The sequence below is a fragment of the Antennarius striatus genome, chromosome 10, assembly GCF_040054535.1.
Source record: "Antennarius striatus isolate MH-2024 chromosome 10, ASM4005453v1, whole genome shotgun sequence".
Classification (NCBI taxonomy): Eukaryota; Metazoa; Chordata; class Actinopteri; order Lophiiformes; family Antennariidae; genus Antennarius; species Antennarius striatus.
This window is the reverse complement of record NC_090785.1, coordinates 19096116-19118521: the sequence shown is the minus strand read 5'-3', so window position 1 is coordinate 19118521 and position 22406 is coordinate 19096116. Positions and strand designations below refer to the sequence as shown.

Below are 22406 nucleotides of genomic sequence, written 5' to 3'. Positions count from 1 at the left end.
ATATATACACATACATACATATACATACACATATATATACAGTATACTGTATATATACACAAAAATATCATATGTATGTGTGTGTGTGTGTGTGTGTGTGTGTGTATATATATATATATATATATATATATATATATATATATAGAGAGAGAGAGAGAGAGAGAGAGAGAGAGAGAGAGAGAGAGAGAGAGAGAGAGAGAGAGATGGACAGCCAGACAGATAGATACTCTACTTAGTTCTAATTAGACTCTCTCCAGGCTGATCTGTTAGGGGCTGTTAAACACCACCGGTAGTGATTCCAGTGTCAGGCTGTGAGACACCGTTTAGCAGCGACTGCAGCCCTGAGCTGACTCCATACAGGATCATGCTGTGTTCATCCTAAACTCTATTTCTGCATGTTAACCTCAGTGTCTGGCTTTAATGAACTGGTGACTTGTACAGGATGGATTCTGCCTTTCATCCAAAGCCGTGACGGTCCACATGGTGAGCAGTTACAGAAGAACGATGGATGTGGAGTTCAGTGGCTGCTCACTGAACAGAACAGGCTGTGTCCCTTTGCATATGAGCGTTGCAGTTGTCCTGCACCTCGACTTGTTCTCCTGTATCAAAAGTGGCGTGGTGGCCCTCTCTCCTCTAATCACCACCACCGTGCACTAATGATGCCAGAAATTAGTTCAAAGCAATCAGTGGGGGTCGCTCGGCTGCCCCCTCCCCTCCGGCACAGACTAATATCAGCCCTCATCAAAGAGTCCATGAGATATTTTCTGTTAATGAAAAGATTCCAATTCCTCTCATCCCTTTTTAACTTACCCTCTGATTGGATAATTACCAGGATGGTAGATGTTATATTTATAGAGGATGGAAGGACATTTATCGTGGTTTTACTTATTATAATTATACTGAAAGTAGAACTGTTCATTTCAGATAGTTAGTGTGCATTGACAATGGTGGTTAGTGGTTTCCTTAATCATAGAGGATGCATAATTAGTCTTAATGGTCTTAATGTCACGTTGGTTTCTGACACCCAACTTTACCCCAATCGCAGTCTTTTTTATCTCTGTCATAATGTCTGAATTCCTGCATTAACTAATCGGTCAGTTCTCTTTCTAAATACCAAATAAATTTTTAACTGTTTTACCTCTTAAATATTCATAAGGTAAAGAAATAAAATATTTACAATATTCCAAATTTCAGTTTTAACAAATGAAATATAATCTGGAGGAACTTGCTTCCCTTTTCCTTATACAGTATACAGTATGTAGGTATTCCTCAGCTTACGCTGTTTTGAGTTTCATCCTTTTCGATTATGCATCGGTTTTCAAAAAATACACAGAAAAATAAAAGTCAAGTCTACGTCATCTTGCTCCACTTTGTCAGTCCACCACAATTATTGAATCATAAAATCCCTGCAACCCCTTTAATAGCAAGTAATATCATGTAATTTTAAAATAAATAGGAATATAAAGACATATATGCATGTATTAAAATCCATAGGTATTGGTCCATTGTCCACCATTAATCGTCACTCATGATTCTTGCGATTGTTCTGCATTCGAATGAGTTTACATACGGTATATGTCTGTTTATCAGCTACACTCTCATTGTCATTCATGTGTGACTTAATTTTTTTTTTGTATTGAAAAATAATAATATTACATCCCGCGAAGCGTTGATCTATTGTAATCATCAGTGTTTGTGTGTTCGTCCGTCCGTCCGTTGGCCCACCAAATATCTTCACAATCGTTGCAGATAGAAAGGGGAAACAAAAAGAACATTACTTGGGTGGCAAAGGAGATGAAAATTAGATCACAACCTTGACCTTGAAAAACTAGGTCAAGGTCACATTTTCACTTTTATACCTTTTAAGGTACACATCTCTGAAACTTATGACAAATAGAATGCACCAGTTACATGTTGGATCATGGGTCTTCTATGAAATGACCCTGACCTATGAAAGTAGGTCAAGGTAAAATTTTGAATTCAGGGGGGTCGCAGGATGTTGCAGTCTCTGACTGCCTTGTTATTTCCTCTATTTGTTTCATGTTCTTAATAAGTCTTTTATTTTATCATTCATTCATAAATCAAGCATCCGTGATGTATGTTAAACGTCATCAAATTGTATTTGTAAATTTAAATTTTTCTTTCTGTAATATATTAAGGAATAAAATTCAATTGTTTGTAAACATAAAATAGATTTGTATTAACCAACTATTATTGAAAATACATTCATAAATAAAGAATTGGGACTGTACTGTACGCCGTTTTTCAAACTGCGTCATATTTCCTGGAACCAATAAACAACTTACAGTGAGGTTTACTTGCATTTATATATATTTCATCCTCTGCCTCATGACTTAGCAGCATGTGTGAGTTCCCACCACTCACAAATTCAGGTTAGTTATAATCAAAATATGAGAACAGATGTTATAAAAACAAAAGGAGTGATGTAGTTTTGGTATTTTTCCTATAAATAAATGTCAGGATGCTACACAGTCCTGATGTTACTGAGACACAAACTGTGACTACATCAAGCTGTTCAACAACGCCAAAATAAAGATGTTACACTTTTTTGTTTTTCAGAAAAATAAATTGTGTTTCGAGACCTGAAATTAAAATAAATAATAAAAGATGGAGAAGCGCCATGATTGACAGCTGAGGTCGACCAGTGATTGAGCTGGTGTGGCAGAAACCTGTCCAGAAAAACCTGCAATCACTTTAGCTCCAAGTGATGCACCAGTACCAACTAATAAGCCTCAGATTCTGGATACTTGTGCTTCATATTGGTACTGTGGGAGGAAGTGGAGATGATTCATCCATCTTCATCCGTGCATATCAATGATCCAATCACAGGCATCCTGTGACACGACTCCATCCACAGGCCAAGTATGTTTTAGTTGGGCATGGCGAGAGACAACCAGTTGGATCAATGCATTTATTTATTTATTTATTTACACGCTTTCAAAAAGTATTTTGTTCAACAGGTAGTAAAAGTAGACAATATCATCATTTATGATAAATATTCAACACACTACGTGGGGCTTAATTGTCGTTTTGGCATCTTTGATGAATAAATAAATCAGACGGATGTTTATTTACTGGACAGGATGCAGTTTATCAGGAGCAGGAGCTGCACACATTGATGCCACAATACTACCATAGACTGCCATCATGGGGTAACAGTTACAACACTTGACTCCTGCAGATAATCTAGGTTTGACTCTTGTCTGCAATGTTTTTGTATTCAGTTATTTAATAAATTGTTTCTACTTTAAAGTAAGGTTTTGATTTATGTTTGGAGGCATTATAACTCATAAAATTATACTTTTTCTCTGCATCTAGTCTGTCGTTATGCTCCCAAACATGCCAAATTTATCTTTAATGATATATGTGAAATTATCACAGAGAGGCAGGATGTGGAAAAATGGGAAAAACTGTTTTCCCAAAATGAACTATTTTTTCATGCCTCCAACACATCTCACTCTCTCTATTTTTGTATTGCTGTCCATCATTTGTGCTTTGGGTGGGACGAACATGGAGAGTGATCAAAACAAACAGGAGGAAAGTGAAAACGAAAGGAAATAAAAAGGTGAATAGATTAGCGGGACACACCTCCAGACTGACAAAGACGGATGAGAGCGACTGATATCAGTGCCGACAGGAGGAACGACAGAATGAGAGGAAGACAGAAAGAAAACAAAGAGATAGCAGGAGAGCGATGTGAGGAGAGAGCGGCAGAGATTCATTCACTGGCATTTTTTCTCTGCATGTTGTTAACAGGCTTATACCAAATGAGTGCATGGTGTATTATCAAGCCTTCATAGCCTGGAGAAAAACACAACACACACTGACAAATAAATACACGCACACATTCTTAATCAAATACACAGACATGTATGTATCATTCGCATTCATCCCTACATATGCACAGGAGACACATAGTGTACCATTGCAGATTTATTCTCACAAGCATTTACGCCAGAAAACACATAAATAAAAACACATGCTGACAGTCTCTCTCTCTGTCTCTCTCTCTCTATCCGTTTCACACACACACATTCAGACACACACACACACACACACACACACACACACACACACACACACACACACACACACACAGTCATTAGTATGCTGTGGCACATCACTGTGAGGGCAGCAGAGGAGTATGATGAATATGTTTTTGGCACAGAGCAAAGAGATGGAGGAGAGGAGGGAATTGGAAGAAAAAGCAGAGGAAAGGAGGATGGAAGAGAGATGGGAAGGACGACGGGAAACGAGTGATAGTAGGAAAGAGAGAGATGTTCCTAATGACTTTAGAAACTGACAGAAAAACAGCAACCCAATTACTGCTGCAGGACTTTCCTTTGTCTCTCTATCGCCCTGCATTTCTCTTTTCTCTGCAGGCTTGTGATGACAGATCACCTCGGTCAGAGCAAAGTCAAACTTAAAAAGCTCTGTCTTTATATAAAAATACTATTGCAGCTGGTAAAATTGCCTGGCACACTAGGGACCGTAGTCCTGTTTCACTGTCAGGTCCATGCAAAAATATTTAGATAGGCTTTCTGAGGAGCTTCTATAGATGTGCAGGATCTGCGGGACAGCATTAAACTTAAATCTGACACCATCGGTTTAACTGTGAAACATCAACAGCAGACACAACCCTAACAGAGGTTTTTCTAGTCAGCAACCAAAGTATGCTATGTTGATCTTCACAGCAATATGCAATTTTATTCATAAAAAACACCCTGTTCTATTCAAGTGTCCAGTCGAAGAACAGCATGAGTCAGCATTTGGATCAAGTAAATGGATTTCAGCCACTGGTCATTATTATCTAAACTGTTCTTCCTTTAGTTTATCAGCCTGCAGAGCTGCTCATTTGATTTGGAGAATTCAAATGGTTTGATTTTAAACACATTGAAAACAATGTGTGTTTTTTTAGTTTATGCATTACGTATAAACAAGTCAACAAACATGTACCTATGATGTACGTAGAGGAGACCATGACTTAATGGAAAAGGAAAGCAGCTCATATCTGTCCTGATTATTATTTATACCGTTTGATTTATTGTCTGCATAATCATCAGCTTCTGCCAGGAAGGGGATGTGGAGGTAATTACAGAACTTAGAACTTTGCTCATGCTGTGTCCAGCAGCATGTCCTTTGTGCCACACACCCCCTGATTAACAGATTCAAAGCCACATAGGTTTCGACAGAGATATCTGCAAAGAGAGGTGCAGCAGTGTAGAGGCTACCAAAAGACCTTGAAATAGAGATGTGTAACAGATGGTCATACCAAACATCCCACTAGAGTGTGTGAGGTGTAGGAAAGGCATCAATCAATAAGTTGAAAGGGCCACCGAGTAAATGGAAGGGGTGTAAGTTACAACATGGGCTTGAAGGCAGGTGAGTAAATAGATGAATCTCATATCTTGGTTTGCACGTCATAAAGTAAAGCATACAAAATAGTCAGGACCACTTAATCTCTAAAATATGATTAATAGTGTATCTGCATGTGTCTGAGGAAATAAACGAGCGTTCACTGATGGAGACGTTGAAATGGCAGCTAGTTACTGCTGAAACTTCAGACTGAGACTCTCTCTGTTTGGGTAGTAAGAATGTAGGAGCTGCTATATGTTTAGTGCAACCTCTGTGCAAGATTTACATCAGAAATTCAGCACATTTAACTGATGATCAGGTGTTTCATGCAAGAAAAACAGACAAGCGGAAAATTCATTGTTCACTTACTTCAAGCTGGTGTGGGGGCGTTTAAAGCCTGGTGGAAACTGTATCACCAGGTCTGATGTGCATTGCTGTGATATCTTGCACCAGAGAACATGGAATTCACACAAATCACATACAGAAGGCTTTATGCAAAGATTTGAGGTATGAATTGCCTTGCTTTCGTCAAACAGCTTGTCGTCTTTGTCGGGAACAATACTTGCAGCAGTATTGTAAGCGAGGAGGTTCTGAGAATAAATACTGTTTGGATTGTTCCTTATTTAAATCCAAGTAAAGCCACAGCCAGCTAAACATATTCACACATAGATCTCTCCATGAGCCCTGCAAGTCTGCCAAAGCCAAAGATCTGAGGAGGTTTGTTGTTCTCGCCTGCAGCCACACATCGATCCATCAGAAACTTCACTGGTCCAGTTAATCACTATATTCCTAGAGAGAGAGAGACAACAAGCCAGAGGCAACAAAAGGTCCTGTTTCTGTTGTAGTAATTCATTTTAATTGTTGTTTTCAGGACGTGAAGATAAATTAATGGATGTTATTTTCAGATATTGAGTTTACTGTTTTTGTTTAGTAATGATAATTGATGTAGTCATGTACAAAATTGACTCAGAGTTTACAGAGGGAGGAAAAGAGGATGGAAGGGGAGAAGAGAGGGAGGTAAGGCTTCACTGACAAACCTAATCACCCTGTTCTGTCACTGAGAGGAAGGGAAGTATGAACAGAAGAGAAGGCGTGAAGGAAGCATGCAGGGATGGAAACAAGGGAGATGGTGGATAAGAGATAAGAGATTAAGAAGAGAAAATTAGTGTTTTTCTGGTGTGCAGGAGAAAATCACTCTTAAGAGAGAGAGGAGTCAGAGAAGCAGAGGCTTCAGTGTGTAATAGGATGAAGAATGTTGTTTGTGTGTGTGTGTGTGTGCGTGCGTGCGTGCGTGCGTGCGTGCGTGTGCATGCGTGCGTGTGTGTGTGTGCGTGCGTGTGTGCCTGTGTGTGTGTGTGTGTGCACGACATCTACAAGACCTTCCACAACACCAAAAATTTTGTTCAAGTCAGTTTTGCTCATAAACACTGATAAGCCTGCATAGCTGTGCCTTAATCTATTTATAACGTCTGGACGTAACACAGCAAAAACATTTTATTCAGCTTTGTTATGACATTTTAAAAACCACATAATTTATTTGTCAAAGGAGTCAGACCATTAAACCATCGTGGTCTCAGTTCATTTGGTTCTGTCTATCACTTCTGTCTGTCTCTTTACTGGTTTCTGCCTCATGTATTATAATTAATAAAAGTTCAAAATATAATCTTGATGTTTTTAAAACTTCACTGTGTCTTTATGCTGTATTAGGAAAACTGCCTTGAAATATTGAGCATCAGGGAGAATTTAATGCTTTTTTTTTTTATTTTAAGAAATATTTGTCAGCCCAATTTTCCTTCAGATGCACACAGACCTGGTTTTGTTTCACAATGAAATGTATCCTGTAATAGACATATAATAATAAAAATATGAAAATCAATAGGAGGAAGACTTAAATAATGTATCTGTTATGTACAGACACACATTTCAATTTCATCAACTCTAGATTAATCCCATAACAAAACATTCAGTGACAGTAAAATTTGCTAAATGCAACTGAGAGAGGATAAAGTAAAGTAGGCCTGTATTTCATTATTAATCATCACGCATCATGTTTATCATTATTATATCTAATACAGTGTTCTATGGAAACACATCCTGGTAAAATTGTGTGTGAACAAATTTTCTGCCTCTTTATTTATTTTCACGAGTGTTCAAAATCAAAACTGTAATTAAAGACTTAAGCTGAATCAATGAACATAATTTATGATGTGTGTGTATGTGTGTGTGCGTGCGTGCGTGTGTGTCTGTGTGTGTGTGTGTTTGTGTGTGTGTGTGTGTGTGTGTGTGTGTGTGTGTGTGTGTGTGTGTGTGTGTGTGTGTGTGTGTGTGTGTGTGTGTATCGACAGGTGTCTGACAAGCCCAAAGCCAGAGGCGCGGCCCTAAGGTAAGACTAACAGGACTGTGTGTTGTCACACTGTGATTTATTTGTCTCGTATGTCCTCTGGTACAACTAAATTACAAATACTTGTTAGCCGTGCTTTCTTCCATGCTGTCTGGGTGTAGTTTCCATGAGTGTTTTGTAGCTAAAGCTTCATCCCTCTGCATTTACATCCAGTACATGGCACAAGTCCAACCAGACGACTATAAATAAATGCTCTTTGCTCTGAAAGCGCAGTTGAAGCAGCTGTGGTCAGAGGAGTCTCTGGCCTTCAGTTCTGTGTTCAGGTCAGCGATGTCACTGTGACACACACACATTACACTTATATCCGATGATGGAGAGGCTCCTGGATGCTGTTTATATCTCAGTGTGCATCAGATATTTCTTCCATGCTGCTACGGATGCTTGGAGGTTACTGCAGACCATAGCCACCTTCAGGCTTCTGGAGGCGCCGTGGCTCTAATACACTGAAGCATCTGTGATGGCAGGTGTCCACTTGATAACCTCAGTCACCAGCCTGCGCTCACACTCTGCTCTGTAGCAGCAGATGTCCTCTACATGCTCGAGTTGTAGGTCCGTGCATAAAGCTTTCAACATGTAAACACACTCTGCATTCTCATCTGGGAGTACGGTTCAAAGGATGAAACACAGTCCTGTGTAGCATCAGCTTTATAGAGTACATGCCTGCTGGTAAGTATTGATGCCTCACACATCATTTTATTGTATGTCATTAAATAAGCACCCCATCAGCTACAACATTAAATGCTCGTCGGATGTTGATGTAGTTGTTGTGTGTTTTGTAGGGTTATTGAAATTAAATTCAGATGTTGCAGATAATAAATCTAAAATTCTTCATCAGTTTTGAACTCAAAATTATAAAGTACATTTACATCTTGGAATCACTTCTTTTACTTAAAACTGCATCACCTGAATTTTGGTCACATGAGAGAAGAAAACCACCGTAAATACAATAAGCAATAACATACTGCTGTATGTTAACTACTTACAAGCAAAGCCTTCACAAACCATGCCTTGGTGGTAGGGCTCGAAGGTTAGCAGGGTTTGCTGGGTCCCCTGGTGGTAGCAAACTACCAACCCAGGAACCACCGAACAAAGAAACCAGGGAACCAAGGATAGATCCATTTCAGCCTTGGGCCGAAATGCAAATAAAAAACATTATATAGAAGGCAGAATGTGGTCTATCAACAATTCTAACAAATCATTATTGCTATTGATTTGATCTGAGTACTTCTTGGATCGCTGCTCATATCGTGTACGTAGCTCAGCTAATGAGATCTAAATGAGAGCCGATAGAGCTGATGGTTTGGCTTCCATGCTGAGAAGTTATTTTTTGGTGCAAAATATATATTTATTCTGAAGCTTAGAAATAAAATGACCAGTGGTCTGTGACAGAAAAAATATGTTTGACAAATGTTGGGATCCTTGAATGCATCATTCATCTGTTTTGGTCATTAAAAAAAAGGTCTGTCACTCCCGGGGGGTGGGGGTTATTCTGCAGACCAGGGTGTCTTCACTTAAATACCCACAATGCAGTTCGTGTCAGGACAGGCTTGGAGCAGCAAATATGAAACATAATTGTAATCAGACATCCATTCCTTGGAAATAATACTCCATGTTATTTCAAATTATTATTTAGAGAGACAACAGATCTCATTTAAACAAATGTGCAGTCTTTGACATCTAATTTATTCTGTTGATATTTTTGATTTAGACGAAGATTAATCTAAGAAGCTGAGACAATACAAACTGACAATCGTTCGTGTGTGCGTTTCCATTTTTCCTTTATGTGTGGGCTCCACATTCTGGTGCATTACTGAGTTCTTCCGCTAACATTTGCCATGTAATTAATGATGTGGTAAAATGTTACAGATGTCCTGTACATTAAACAGGCGATGTTGGCACTAAGATCACTTCTTCGTCATTTGTTCTGATGTGATATGGACCAGACTAGCGCATAAAACTATAAGAACCTTTTATAAATGAAGCTTGTTGTGTTTGCAGGCATTAGTATGCAAGTCTAGAGTGTGACTGTGTGCGCTTGTGTGCATGTGTGTGTGTGTGTGTGTGTGTGTGTGTGTGTGTGTGTGCGTGTGTGTGTGTGTGTGTGTGTGTGTATGTATGCCCCAGGCCATGTGCTACTCTGCCACCGCTAATGAGCCCATTCACTCTGCAGCCCAATCTACTCAGCACCACACACACACACACACACACACACACACACACACACACATGTCTGCAGGGACACTGGGACTAGAGATGCTGTGAGTGATCTACTGGTTATATCCCCCATTAAGAGAAACACACACACACACACACACACACACACACACACACACACACACACACACACACACACATTTGCTTCTTACAACCATCAATACAGACACATTTTTTTAAATCGCTGCCCTGACAGGCTCACCCACATACCAACCGTTATTCTGCCGCAAAGCACACAAAAACAACCGCCCCCCCAAATCATCCACTCATTTTCAGCCGTGTCATTTTCACACTTCTGCTCAGTAATCCTTAAAATAAGTTTGTTTTCTTCTTCTTTCTGGTTACCTGCTTGGATTCATGTTTTAGTTAGTTAAATGTAAGTAGTGGAGTGGACTTACGTCATTATTTTAATTTAGTTAGATTTATTTCTGTTTACGTTGAGCTGAATTTGACTCAAAACTTTATTTAAACGTTGTGAAACCGAGAAATCGGCAGTAGCTGAGCACAGATTATTCGGTTTCATCGTCAGTGATGAAAACAGGTTGAGTGTTTGGGGTGTGGAGGTGAAGCAGCACAGACGCCAGTCAGGCCCGAGTTCAGATGTCGTGTCCTTCCTCAAACGCCGTCACCCCTCCTGCTGCTTGAAGCATTAAACTACACATGTAGGCAGAGAAAGCCATATTGGCCCTCCCTCCATTCCATGGTTCTGCCCCAGGCATACACTCAAATACACAATGGCACATACACATCATTGTTGTACTTTAGAAAAGGTGAAAAGTATTATTTTTCAGCCTTAAAATTTGTATTTCATAGCACAGAAGCAAACATCAAGAATAAATGTAAGATTTTGTCTGAGGCATTAGACACAGTATCAGTATTGTGCATTTAATCTGACTTGTTACACGCAAATCGTCGGCGCAGGTTGTTAGATAATTTATTGTGATTAGGGGATGCATGTGCAACCAGCATCAACAAGCAAACAAAGCCTTCATTGTGGCTCATTGTCTGCTGTGAGCTTACAGAATAATTCCTGCACCCACCTTTTTGCTTTTTGTTGCAAGTCTCCAGGACTAACACCAGCATAACTTCCCCTCGACTAAAAACAAAACACCCACAGGTTCTTTCTATAATAAATGCTCTGTTCAGCACCATGAAGACATGCCAGCCAGAACGGCCTCAGCATTACACTCCAGCTCCTTGGCAGTCACTCAGCACACATTTCACACCACAGTTCTCCTCTAATTAACATATTCAGGCATGAAAGTAAACACAGATTTCAGTCCAACATGTAAAGGTATGAGATAAGTCACTTGACATCAAATAAACAAAGGCATGAAAAGTCCATAAAGTGAAGAGAAAGTAAACAATAAAAATATTAAGGTAAAGCAGCTGCTGTGCTTACTGTTAGAATACATGATTTTCTGTTCTGTTATGAAGTTTTTGATGACACGCACACACACGCACACACATTGTTGAAAATTTTTTGCTGTCGAAATTTCCTACTGAAATGAGCCAGACCAGTGTTGTCATGAAACACCCCACTTCCTTCTACTTAAACTACTGGTTTGCTGAATCCACAACGATGGATTTGTCATTTCTTACCTTTATATCAGTAAATGCACGCAGCTGTATTTTAACAAATGCACTGGATCAAGCCTGTCCATGGATGTGACAGTGTTTCCTTCTGTCTGCTTCCATTATGCACTCCAGTCTAGTTAGTAGGTTAGATAGCTTTGTATGTTTGACAGACTGCAATAACTTCATAAATCCTCTCCAAATTCCCCACATATCACTGGTTTACGTGCACCTCTGAGTCAGATTTAACAGGCACACATGCAAGTAAGCATGCAAACACATGCGCACACATGTGCAAATACATGAGAGTGAGTGATTGAGCGAAGGACAGCGAGAGATTGTAAAGCCAGCTGTGCAGTGGGAAGTTCTGCCAAGTGGAGAGAAAACCAGTGAGCTGAAGGCAGATGATAAGATGACAGATTAACTGAGCCCAGATGGCCTCCACATCGTCTCTTCACACTCCTGTAGTATCCTTATAGTTCTACATACTTCCACTCAGATCTTCAGACGTCTTAAGAGTTGATATGTACTTGGGGTTTTTTTTTTTCTTCTGCATGATCCTCCTGCTTCAGACTTCTATTTCCAGTGGCTGCAGTCTGTCTGAGCCGTGACCTGTCTGGCTCTGAGCCAACATCTGTTGTTTTTGGAGGATGATCAATTTGGCTTTCCTGCAGAAGCGATTGGGAGGAGAGGAAAAAAGCTCCAACTGTATTTGTTGATTGCCCTCCTTATGATCAATGGCTGCTGTTGAACTAGAGGTGATGCAGTTCAAACCGAGCCTTGCAGTCTAACAGCGGCGGTCCAGGAGGGTTTAAAGGAGCTCATGGAGGAAAACATTAAAATAATTGGATGCTAATCTGTAACCATGAGTTAAGAATCGGATAGAAGGGTACGTAGAAATTATTACAAATCAGGTGTTTCTACATTCATAGGTCCAGGATATGAGGAAAAGATTCCAGATTAACAACATATATTAAGTCAGTGTATTTCTGGATGTACATGCAAACCATAGCACTCAAAGCGTGATCAGTGTTTACTTATGCAAGACTGCAGCCAAGGATTCACAGGAACTCAGGTTATTAAATCCTGAAGCACAGTCCCACCCACCTCATTCATTATTTTCTAGCCGCCAACCAAACTCTGTAAAATTAACAAAAAAAGCAAAAAATGATGGTCTAAATATAGATTATATGTAATTCAGGCTGAGAATACTAAACTACAATGACTGTTTTGGTTTGTTTTTGGTTTTTTTGTCTGAGACTTTTTTAACACATGGGAGACATTTCTGTAGCTATAAACTGTAAAACTCCTTCATATCAATAAATTCTCTATAAAATCTAAAATATTTTGCAATGGAACATGAAAAATTTAAATGTTTCCCAGTCTGTAATCCAAATACAAGTGTCCCTGATGGATTCTATCACTCTATCACTGTTGACTGTTTGCTGAAGGTAGTTCATACCCAAAAGTCCAGCAGTGTACCATCTGCAGTATCTCATTATTTTATTTCAAAAACCCTAAGATGAATTACTGTATACAATCAGACCATGGAACGAGGTGTTTAAAAGAAAATAACAGGAATGGTGGAGGTAGAAGAATCCATTGGGAATGAAAGAGCCTTCAGGACAAAATCAATGAATGCAGGTGGTAGACAAGAAATTTTCTCATGTCAAGGTCTGATATGCAAAATGTCAGTCTTGAGAGGGAAAAGAGTCTCGAAATCCCTTCTCGGGAGACCAGACAGTCAGCTGAAGTATGAGCTGAAGAGCAGGCATGATCTGCTGCTACATCCTACATCATCATCACCACAAAGGCTTTAAACTAAAACCTCTAGAACATCATTCTGAAGGAAAGTATCCTAAAAATACTAAAAGTATTAAATATAAAAGTTGTTCAGCAGCTCAAAGGACTCTAACTTCCTATACTACATGGATTGACATTAATGTTACTGAAATGCACAAACGTACCTGAAGCTGCTGTTTATAGATTATATAAATATATTTCAACATATATCACATAGTTTGACTCAATAATAAAAAATATCAAACAACAAAGATGCAGAACAGAGCTTTAATGTACAAATATGGTGAAATATGGAGGTTGTTCTCTGCGCTCTGTTATCTCTCTGTAGTTTCATTGATTTCAGATGGATTGTAATGCAGGCTGATGAGGTTGCCCAGGAAGAATTTTGAATCTTATATTTCAGTGTTTGCTGCTGAACAATAAAGTCTGTTCTTCGAGCTCACAATTTTTATTCACTTTCAAACCCGGATGAAACCTGATCCAGGATCAGTCTGGGTGTTCAAACTCTAAAGAGTGACTTCTATTACGATGAGACACAATTTTAGACACAGGTCTTTTTTAATATATTATTTATTTGTTGTGATGATCACAGAGTAAGAAGTAGAAATACAAACATCATGTTTCATAGAAACATTGCATTGTGCTTTATGTTCAATATAAAAGCTTTTCTTTTAGCACACATTTAATGGTTAAAGTAAATGTAATAAACTTCCGTGATTGCAAGTTATTTAATATATTCTGTTCATTAAACCTTAGACACAACATCTTCCTGAATCGACCATTTGATGAAATGTCATCTAGACATTCATTGTATCTGGCTAAATGCCTCATCCTTAATGTGGTAACACTGACTGTAGAGAGGTAAAGGCTGTAGGTATAGGTTGTATGAATTCAGACATGTGGTAAGGTACATGTCCGCCTCACGCCCTCAGCCAGCGGTGATAGGCTCCAGCTCCCCGCGACCCGCCACAGCGGATGATGACTGACTGACAAACGGCCACACAGCGGCTGCTCGCTTTAAATGCTGCAGAGGGAGCGAGAAGTTAGTTGGACCCTCCAGAGCAAGCATAAGCTGTCGTTTATTCTTGGAGAGTCCTGTTGGGTCTCTCTGTCTGTTAAAGCACTTTGAAATGTCTGCTGATGTGATTTAGCGCTGTACAAATAAAAGTTGGATGATTGATTGATTATTATCATGCTTCTGAAAAAGATGCAAAATTTGGAGAAAAAGCTAGTGACAATGAGTGCTTTCATGCACAAAAATCGATTAAAAGTTAATTAAGAAAAAGAGACAGATATTACTGACAGATATTACTGAAATTGATGTGGAGAAGGCTCTGTCAGGTTGGTGCAGTATCAACAGGAGAGTACAGTACATGAATTAAAGGCAAAGAAAACTGTTGAATGAAAACAACTTTATTAAAAAAATTTATTTCTAAAAATGTCTTTTTTAAATGACTACCAGGCTTTAACATTTTAATAAAACTAATACATAATTGTAGTCTTTCTTTTTCTTTTTTCTTAAACGGTTATGATGTCATTGTTAATAAAAACATAAAAATTACAGTTTGTTTGTTTGTTGTACTATTGGCAAAACTCAATCCTTGCATACGCTTTCACCGTATATTCTGTTATTACTTTTGGGATGCATGAACATCATTATGGGATGCACAAATGAAGCGCATCCCAGGGATGCACTACTGTCCAAAAGTAAAAGGAACTCTGAATGTTATGGACGTCTCAGTCAACATGAGACGTCCACCGCCGTCTGAGTTGCTCTTGGACACAAAACGTGTCTGTTAATCATTCAGCGAATGCCTCAACGGCCAAAGATGAAACCATCCGATTGGCCAGCTGGCTTCAGCTGAACATACAGTATTTCACTAGGGTTTTGCGTGCATACAATTAAACCCTTGTTTAAAACAATCTAGAACAGAGCAGTAAAACATGAAAATCAATAAAACAAATTAGCAATAGCTGAAAACAAAATACAATGCTGCACCGAGGAATAAAGCTAAAGCCAGATAGCATCTCACAGACAGGTGAGGTCTGATGCTGAAAGGATCATCGTTGTTCACGTAAAGGTTGTGTTAGACAGAGAAGCTGTAAACTCTTTGTTGAAGTGAAATCGTGTTTGAAAGGCCGTGACAGAAACATATTCCTGTCTTTGCTCTTTGCCAGCTCCTCATCTCTCTGGTAGGTGTAGCCTCCTCCATCCAGAGATCCATCACCATCCATAGAGATTAACACCACAATACAGTAATGCATATTTTCAGTGTGCGATTTGTCAAAAATATACAGAAGGGATTTTTTTGTTTATTTTGTTTTGTTTTTATCATGGAAAAATTAGCAATCAACAGTCCTATTTCTTTTGTAGGTTAATGTTAGATCCTTTGAGACTAAATTCTGAACAGTTGAACCTTCATAATTAACACAAACTTAAAAATACATGACATTTAATTTTCTGTGCCAACCACGATGCGGATGATGAAGATGATGAAGACGTGATTAGACTTGAGGAATATGGATAAGGGCCGATCACACAAACATGGCAAGAAGATTTATCCTAATGCTAACGGTCTTTAAAACGAAACATTAACACCCCATAGATTCAGATTTTATGTCTTGTAAAAATAACTCAGCAATAAGTGAACAGTTTGCTCTGATGTCAGACTTCATGCTTTTTATTAATTATTGATGCATGTTTTTGGTTGGCTGCAGATCAGGACCTTTTATTGCCCGAAACAAAAAGGTAGCGCTGCATTTGTACCGTTACCCTCTGTGAAAAGAGCTGCAGGGCGACTTTACAGCAGCGGTGTCATCTGTTCACACACAGCCTCGGAGTGATGACAGTGTTTGAGTGACCCAGTGCTGGAAATCATCTACTGTACTTCCAGGGCCTCCCTTTTACTGGTAACATTTGTGAACTGACCTGCATCCACACAGCGGTAACTCTCAGGCGTGCTGTAAAATGTAATGTGGCCCTGTTGATGGTGCCAACCATGAACACTGGCAGATTTATAAGTCACTGTGTACCCAAGTGTGGCTGCTGGCTTAGCTGGAGCCTCCGTTTGTGGATCTTGTGAGGCCCACTGGACATATCAAACCCACAGATCATTTTGTCAAGGCTGTAAGGCTTTCATTTCCCTTGTTATGCTTGTGATTTTATCAGGCAAATAAACAGACAAACAGCAAAACCTTCGCTGGAGCCTGAAGATCTGACAAAGGCTATTTGGTCTGTCTTATCAGAGTTACTTATGCAGCACTGACACCAGCCTACACAGAATCAGAGTGAAGGATGTCTCTCCTTAATAAGAAGACCTGCTGTGATGTATGAAATATTGACGAGGCAAAGACACTTGTGTGAATCATTGTTTTTAATATAGTGTTATATATTGTTTATACTGTTTTAGTGCTGCAGTATTATATGGAGCTAAAAAGAGATGATAAATAAATGAGTATGGAAACAAAAACATCGACAATGTGTGACTGTAATGAGATGCAATGAGGAAATAAGGTGTGAATAAAAAAGACAAAATATTTAGATACAATATATTTTTTTAAAAAACAGTAGCTGGGGGATCTTCCAAATATAATATCCAGATACATTTTGATAAAAGTCTGAAAGAAGTTTAAGTGTCTTAAGTTGAACAAAAACTTTACAGAAATGTCTTTAAAATGTCCAATAAAAAGCCGCTCTGTCAGTCTGCACCAGCTGGCGCTCCATTTTAATTTGGCACTGACTACAGCATTAAATTATTTTTGACAGTTGATGGCTGATTCCTGAGAAGGAAAAAATGAGAGAAAACGCGCCAGATGTAAAGCTTTCACTCACAGACAGCCGTCTCCTTTCATCTCATTCCTCTAGCACACTGTTTGTGTTGCCAGAAGAAAATAGGCTACAGAGCACTCAATGGGAACAACACTGAGGGAAAAATGCACTGTTCCCCAACTGTACATGCTAATGTATTATATCTATATCTAAACAAAAATAAAAACATGAATATCAAATAGAGACTCGATTGATGCTACCCAGTTTTTTTTTTCCCAAATTGCAAAAAGCCTTGAAAAGACTTTCTGTCACTGAATAAAAGAGCCATTTCATGTTTAAAATACATAGAACACACAAAATGACACACAGCAGACTTAAATCATTGAGGACAAAGCTCAGCTAAAATCCTCTCTGAAGCAGCTCTAATGACGAGTGAGTCCAGCATGTTTCTATAAAGCAGACACTTTGATTTCTCGCCAGAAGTCTTATCGACGATGTGGGCTAGCCCACCGGGGGGAGTGATTTGTTTCCTGGAGTTGAAATGTAGGCACTCATTAAATAATAAGCTGCTTTGGATGAAAAGCATCCGACAAATTATTTCTGTGACACAAAGAAAAGCAGCTGGATTGTATATTTGATTTCTGCGCTGGCTGAACATCCGCTCCCAGTCAAGGTGGATTTAGTGTAAAGGAATCCCAGTCAATCCAACATGATGAAGAGTTTTTTGTTGCTGTTTTTTTCCAGAGCTTCAGCTGAGGACACTGCCTTGTTTCTTCTGTTAGATTTTTCATCTTTGGTGGTTTTAATAAAGTCATTTTAGTAGTCAGTTTGAGCGTTTTTAAGAGCTCAGCAGGATTCAGGAGCTCAGTGGATTATTATGCTGAGCTTTGAAACTGCTTTTAGACTTCATTAGGCAATGAAGGGGTGAAATGTTATTGTGACCAAAGTCATCATTTCTCAGTAATTTATTACTGAGTGATCTGTTGACTAGATTTTGACTAAGTTTTGACTTTGGATGCATCACATTCATTCAGTTCTGATGCCAGTAGTTGGCATCTCCAAGTCTCTTGTTTGGCTTCCTTTCATTTGCATTTCCATCAAGACTTTTTTAAGTCGAAAATAAGTAGATGCTAACTTATGTAGCAACTGCTGACGTCTTCATCAGTACTACTTTAATTTAGATTTTTGGCTCCAACTGTTGGCCCATTCGTACCCCTGTTAGTGTCAGAGATGCATATAAATGCTGCAGCCTGGTGAGTGTCTCTTCCTCAGCTTGATGGTGAATCTCGCAGTGAATGTGACAGAGACCTGCAGCTGACTCACAGGACTCCTGGCTGTCTTTAGTTACACATCACATGATTGGTTAAAAGCAGTGAGGGACATGAAAAACAGATGGGACACAAGTTCAGGCAATGTCTTATCACCATCTGTCTATTTTCCCCCTACTTCAGTCCTCCATGTAGGAACACGATGTTCTCTGTAAAAACTAAAACAATGTGGTACATTCTCCATCCCACTAACATCACATCGAGGTAATTTCATTATCTAATTTGACAGATTACATCTTGTTCAGTCTTTAGGCAGTGATAGCAGCGTGATCACAAGACAAACGTGGGTCCAGAAGAAAATAGATATGTTTGTAGAATAGAATGTGTAAAACTGTAGCTGTGTATTACCTTCAACCACCTGAGGGGGTTATTCATGCATGATATAAGGATAATAAAGCAAGGCTTATAAGTCTTTTAATTTAATAGAGAGCAGTGGGAAAAGAGAGTCATCTTCCACATGCGGCATTAGGGTATGATTAGAGAAGCAGTGGTCACTGAATTTAGACGAAGAACACAACGCCTATGTGTGATGCAAAAAGTGATGAACCCTCACCAAACTCTAGTCCTCCTTAGACGTCCAGTGTTCTCACTCTCACCGATTTTATCGACCCTGCAGCAGCTGTTTTCACCGAGATAAAATTCTGATGAACCCACTGTTCATTACCTGCTCAGCGCCAAATGGCAAAGAGGCTAAATCAGCAAATAGCTGGAGAACACAGTAGAACATTAAGCAGATGATGAGCCAGATGTTTCCCTCAGGGACTGATGGAGACCAGAGAAGAGCTCAAGGAAAGGGAGTGTTTGACTGGCATTCATCAGGTGACCAGATGACTCAATATGAATCCGGGTATGCTAGTGTCTCGATAACGACGTATGGCTGAAACTCAAAAGAAAAAAATACTCTCGAACTGAAACTGAAAAAGAACAGTGGGTACAAAATGTGATGTGAAATTTCTAGTTAGTAAATCTGTTTTAAAAATCATGAATCTTTGGCTGTGCAAACAGTGCTCAATTTGGGAGATTATCCTCTTACAGTCTTATCTGGACACCCATTGCAGATTTTCTGCCATGATTTGAGTTGGTGAATAACCTCATCAATAATGTTCCCAGTGTATTTGAAATAACATAGATTAAAGATGCTGCCGTGAGAGAAAACTGGCCGTACTTAATGGGAATCACCTGATTTTTTTATTTTTCTCGTGATGTTTATTCATCAGTAATGACAACTGAAACCAAATCGCAGAAATCTTTCTGATCTCAGCTGCTCAAATCAGAATCTAACTAGGCTCAAAACAGTCCCTGAAGCTTGTTTGATTTGTTTTCCAAACACACAACTGTCTTGTTGAGAAGGGCATACATAGCGAAGTCTGAAACATACACATGCATATATTAGGAGTTTACTCTGCCACTACAGTGAAGCTAAATGAGCAAGACTGTGCAAATGTAATTGAAATTGAAAGAGAGAAGAGAGACAAAGAGATGAGTAATGATAGAAGAAGAAAAACAGGACAGGCTGCATTTATACTATGTGCGTGCGTGCGTACGTGTGTGTGTGTGTGTGTGTGTGTGTGTGTGTGTGTGTGTGTGTGTGTGTGTGTGTGTGTGTGTGTTTTTGTGTGTGTGTGTGTGTGTATTTTTATGCGCATGCAGCCGTGCGTGCGTGTCGCCTGCGGAACAGTAGATGGATTTTCTGCTTGACTGCTCACACAGATTGGTGCCTGCTGTGATGGCAGCCTTGAACTGGAATTACATGCACACTAACACACTCACGCACACAAAGAGAGCTACACATAATTGCAATTTCTGTGTGTACAAGTACAGTTGTGTGTGTTCCTGAGTTGAGATGAGCGGGTGTGTCGCCTCTAGGAAGCCATTTCAAAGCAGTGTGGAAGGATGGATGAATCCAGGGCCAACCGATGCACCAGAGAGGACGAGACAATTGAACAGGTTCAAAACGCTGTGGTTATGTGGTTATTAGTGGCTGTTTGTTGCGTTCTGACTCAGATGCTGCATGTTTTATGAAATCATTAGCAGCACGGTTGACTTTACCAATTATCATTGTATTTTAAAGCTACTGAAATGAGACAAAACACGACAGAACAGATAAATATAATTGCTTCGGCTCAGAGAGCTTGATGATTCTGCTAATTAATAGAGGTAGAGTTTCATTCTGAGCATGTTCAATTTTCTTTACCCATATCTTCAAATCAAGGTAGTGTGAATATCCCTCCATCAATTTTAAATCTGTTATCCGTTTTACTGATCACGGGTCTGGTGGAGTATTTTTTCAGCTGGGTGCAGGCGAGAGTCAGGGTACACTCCAGATGAGATGCCAGCTCATCGCAGGGCCACATGACAGACAAACAATCATGCACTCACTCTCACACACTCACACCCATGCATAATTTGGTGTGACAAGTTCATCTAAGCTGCATGTTTTTGGGGGTGGAAGGAAGCTGGAGAGAACCCACATAGACATGGGGAGAACATACAAACTCCCCGGACGAGGATGTATGATTTATTCCATTGGGCCAGAGTGTAGATGAGATGTAGATGTAGATGATTTTTAAATACCAAAAAAAAAAAAAAGAAGAAGCAGAGAGAAATAGTTTTCCAACAAGTGATTTAAATAATTTAAATAAAAGAGACTGGATTGATTCAGTGAAGACGGCAGTGGTTCATTCAACAGCCCTGAAGGAGACGTGAACACCACCTCCATCTGATGTTTATTTCTTCATTTTAAGAACTGTTAGACATTTTTTAAAGAGTGATAACACCATTGTTGGAATAAAAGACTGTAACCAGAAATATCTGTGTTTTCGGAAAAACACATGAAGTAGAGAGTTTGTGAAGACAACACAGATTATCCTTTTGTCTCTTCGTTGCTTTCTTAAATGCTTTCTTTATTTTCTGCAGGGTGACACGAGTTTTTTTGCAAATAAAGGATGTTTTTCAATTTCAATTTGATACGTAGGTACTTTTCAGTTTAACATCTGATTAGGCCCAGATGGAGTCAGGAAAGATTGCCACAAATATGGCTGTAAAGTCTCCTTTGGTGTCTTTGAATATATCCACATTTAGTGCATAATGTTCCAGTGCTTTCTAAATGGTATGTTTTGTTGGATTGTTGAAAATCATTTCCTGTCAAATCCTTTGGGTGCCAGCTAACCCCTGAAACCACAAAAAGTCAGTGTGATCTTGTGTAGAATGTTGAGGTTGTACGTATACAACATTCAAAACTAGCACATGTGTGGCAGAAACGTTTTGTGGAAACATTTTCTTCTTCTTCTTTTCCTTTCGGCTTTTCCCTTCAGGGGTCGCCACAGCGAATCAATTTCCTCCATCTAGCTCTGTCCTTTGAATCCTCTTCTCTCACACCAACTACCTTCATGTCCTCTTTCACTACATCCATAAACCTCCTCTTTGGTCTTCCTCTAGGCCTCCTGCCTGGCAGTTCAAAACTCAGCATCCTTCTACCAATATATCCACTATCTCTCCTCTGGACATGTCCAAACCATCTCAGTCTGGCCTCTCTGACTTTATCTCCAAAACCTCTAACATGTGCTGTCCCTCTGATATACTCATTCCTGATCCTATCCTTCCTGGTCACTCCCAGAGAGAACCTCAGCATCTTCATCTCTGCTACCTCCAGCTCTGTCTCCTGTCTTTTCTTCAGTGACACTGTCTCTAGACCAAACAACATCGCTGGTCTCACCACAGTTTTGTACACCTTTCCCTTCATTTTAGCTGAAACTCTTCTATCACACAAATGGAAACATTTTATCTCAATTAATTTGATCATTCTGAAGAGTAAGTAAAACATCATCAGCATGAGGTTGAATCTGTCCTCTGGATTTGTGCAGGGACTTCTTTTTCCTTGCACAGAGAGCTAGCAGGTTGTTCCCCTGCTGAGTGTGTGGCTGTGATGTAACTCTGTTTG

The 22406-nt window shown here is 39.4% G+C and overlaps 1 protein-coding gene across 1 annotated transcript in view; it reads left to right on the top strand.

The window, feature by feature from the left end:
• The window catches only part of aff2 (AF4/FMR2 family, member 2), a 157639-nt gene that overhangs the window by 105116 nt on the left and 30117 nt on the right, over positions 1–22406 (top strand). The window contains exon 10 of the mRNA XM_068325461.1: positions 7722–7759. Coding sequence (XP_068181562.1) covers positions 7722–7759 — 38 coding nt within the window. The remainder of the gene's footprint in view (positions 1–7721; positions 7760–22406) is intronic.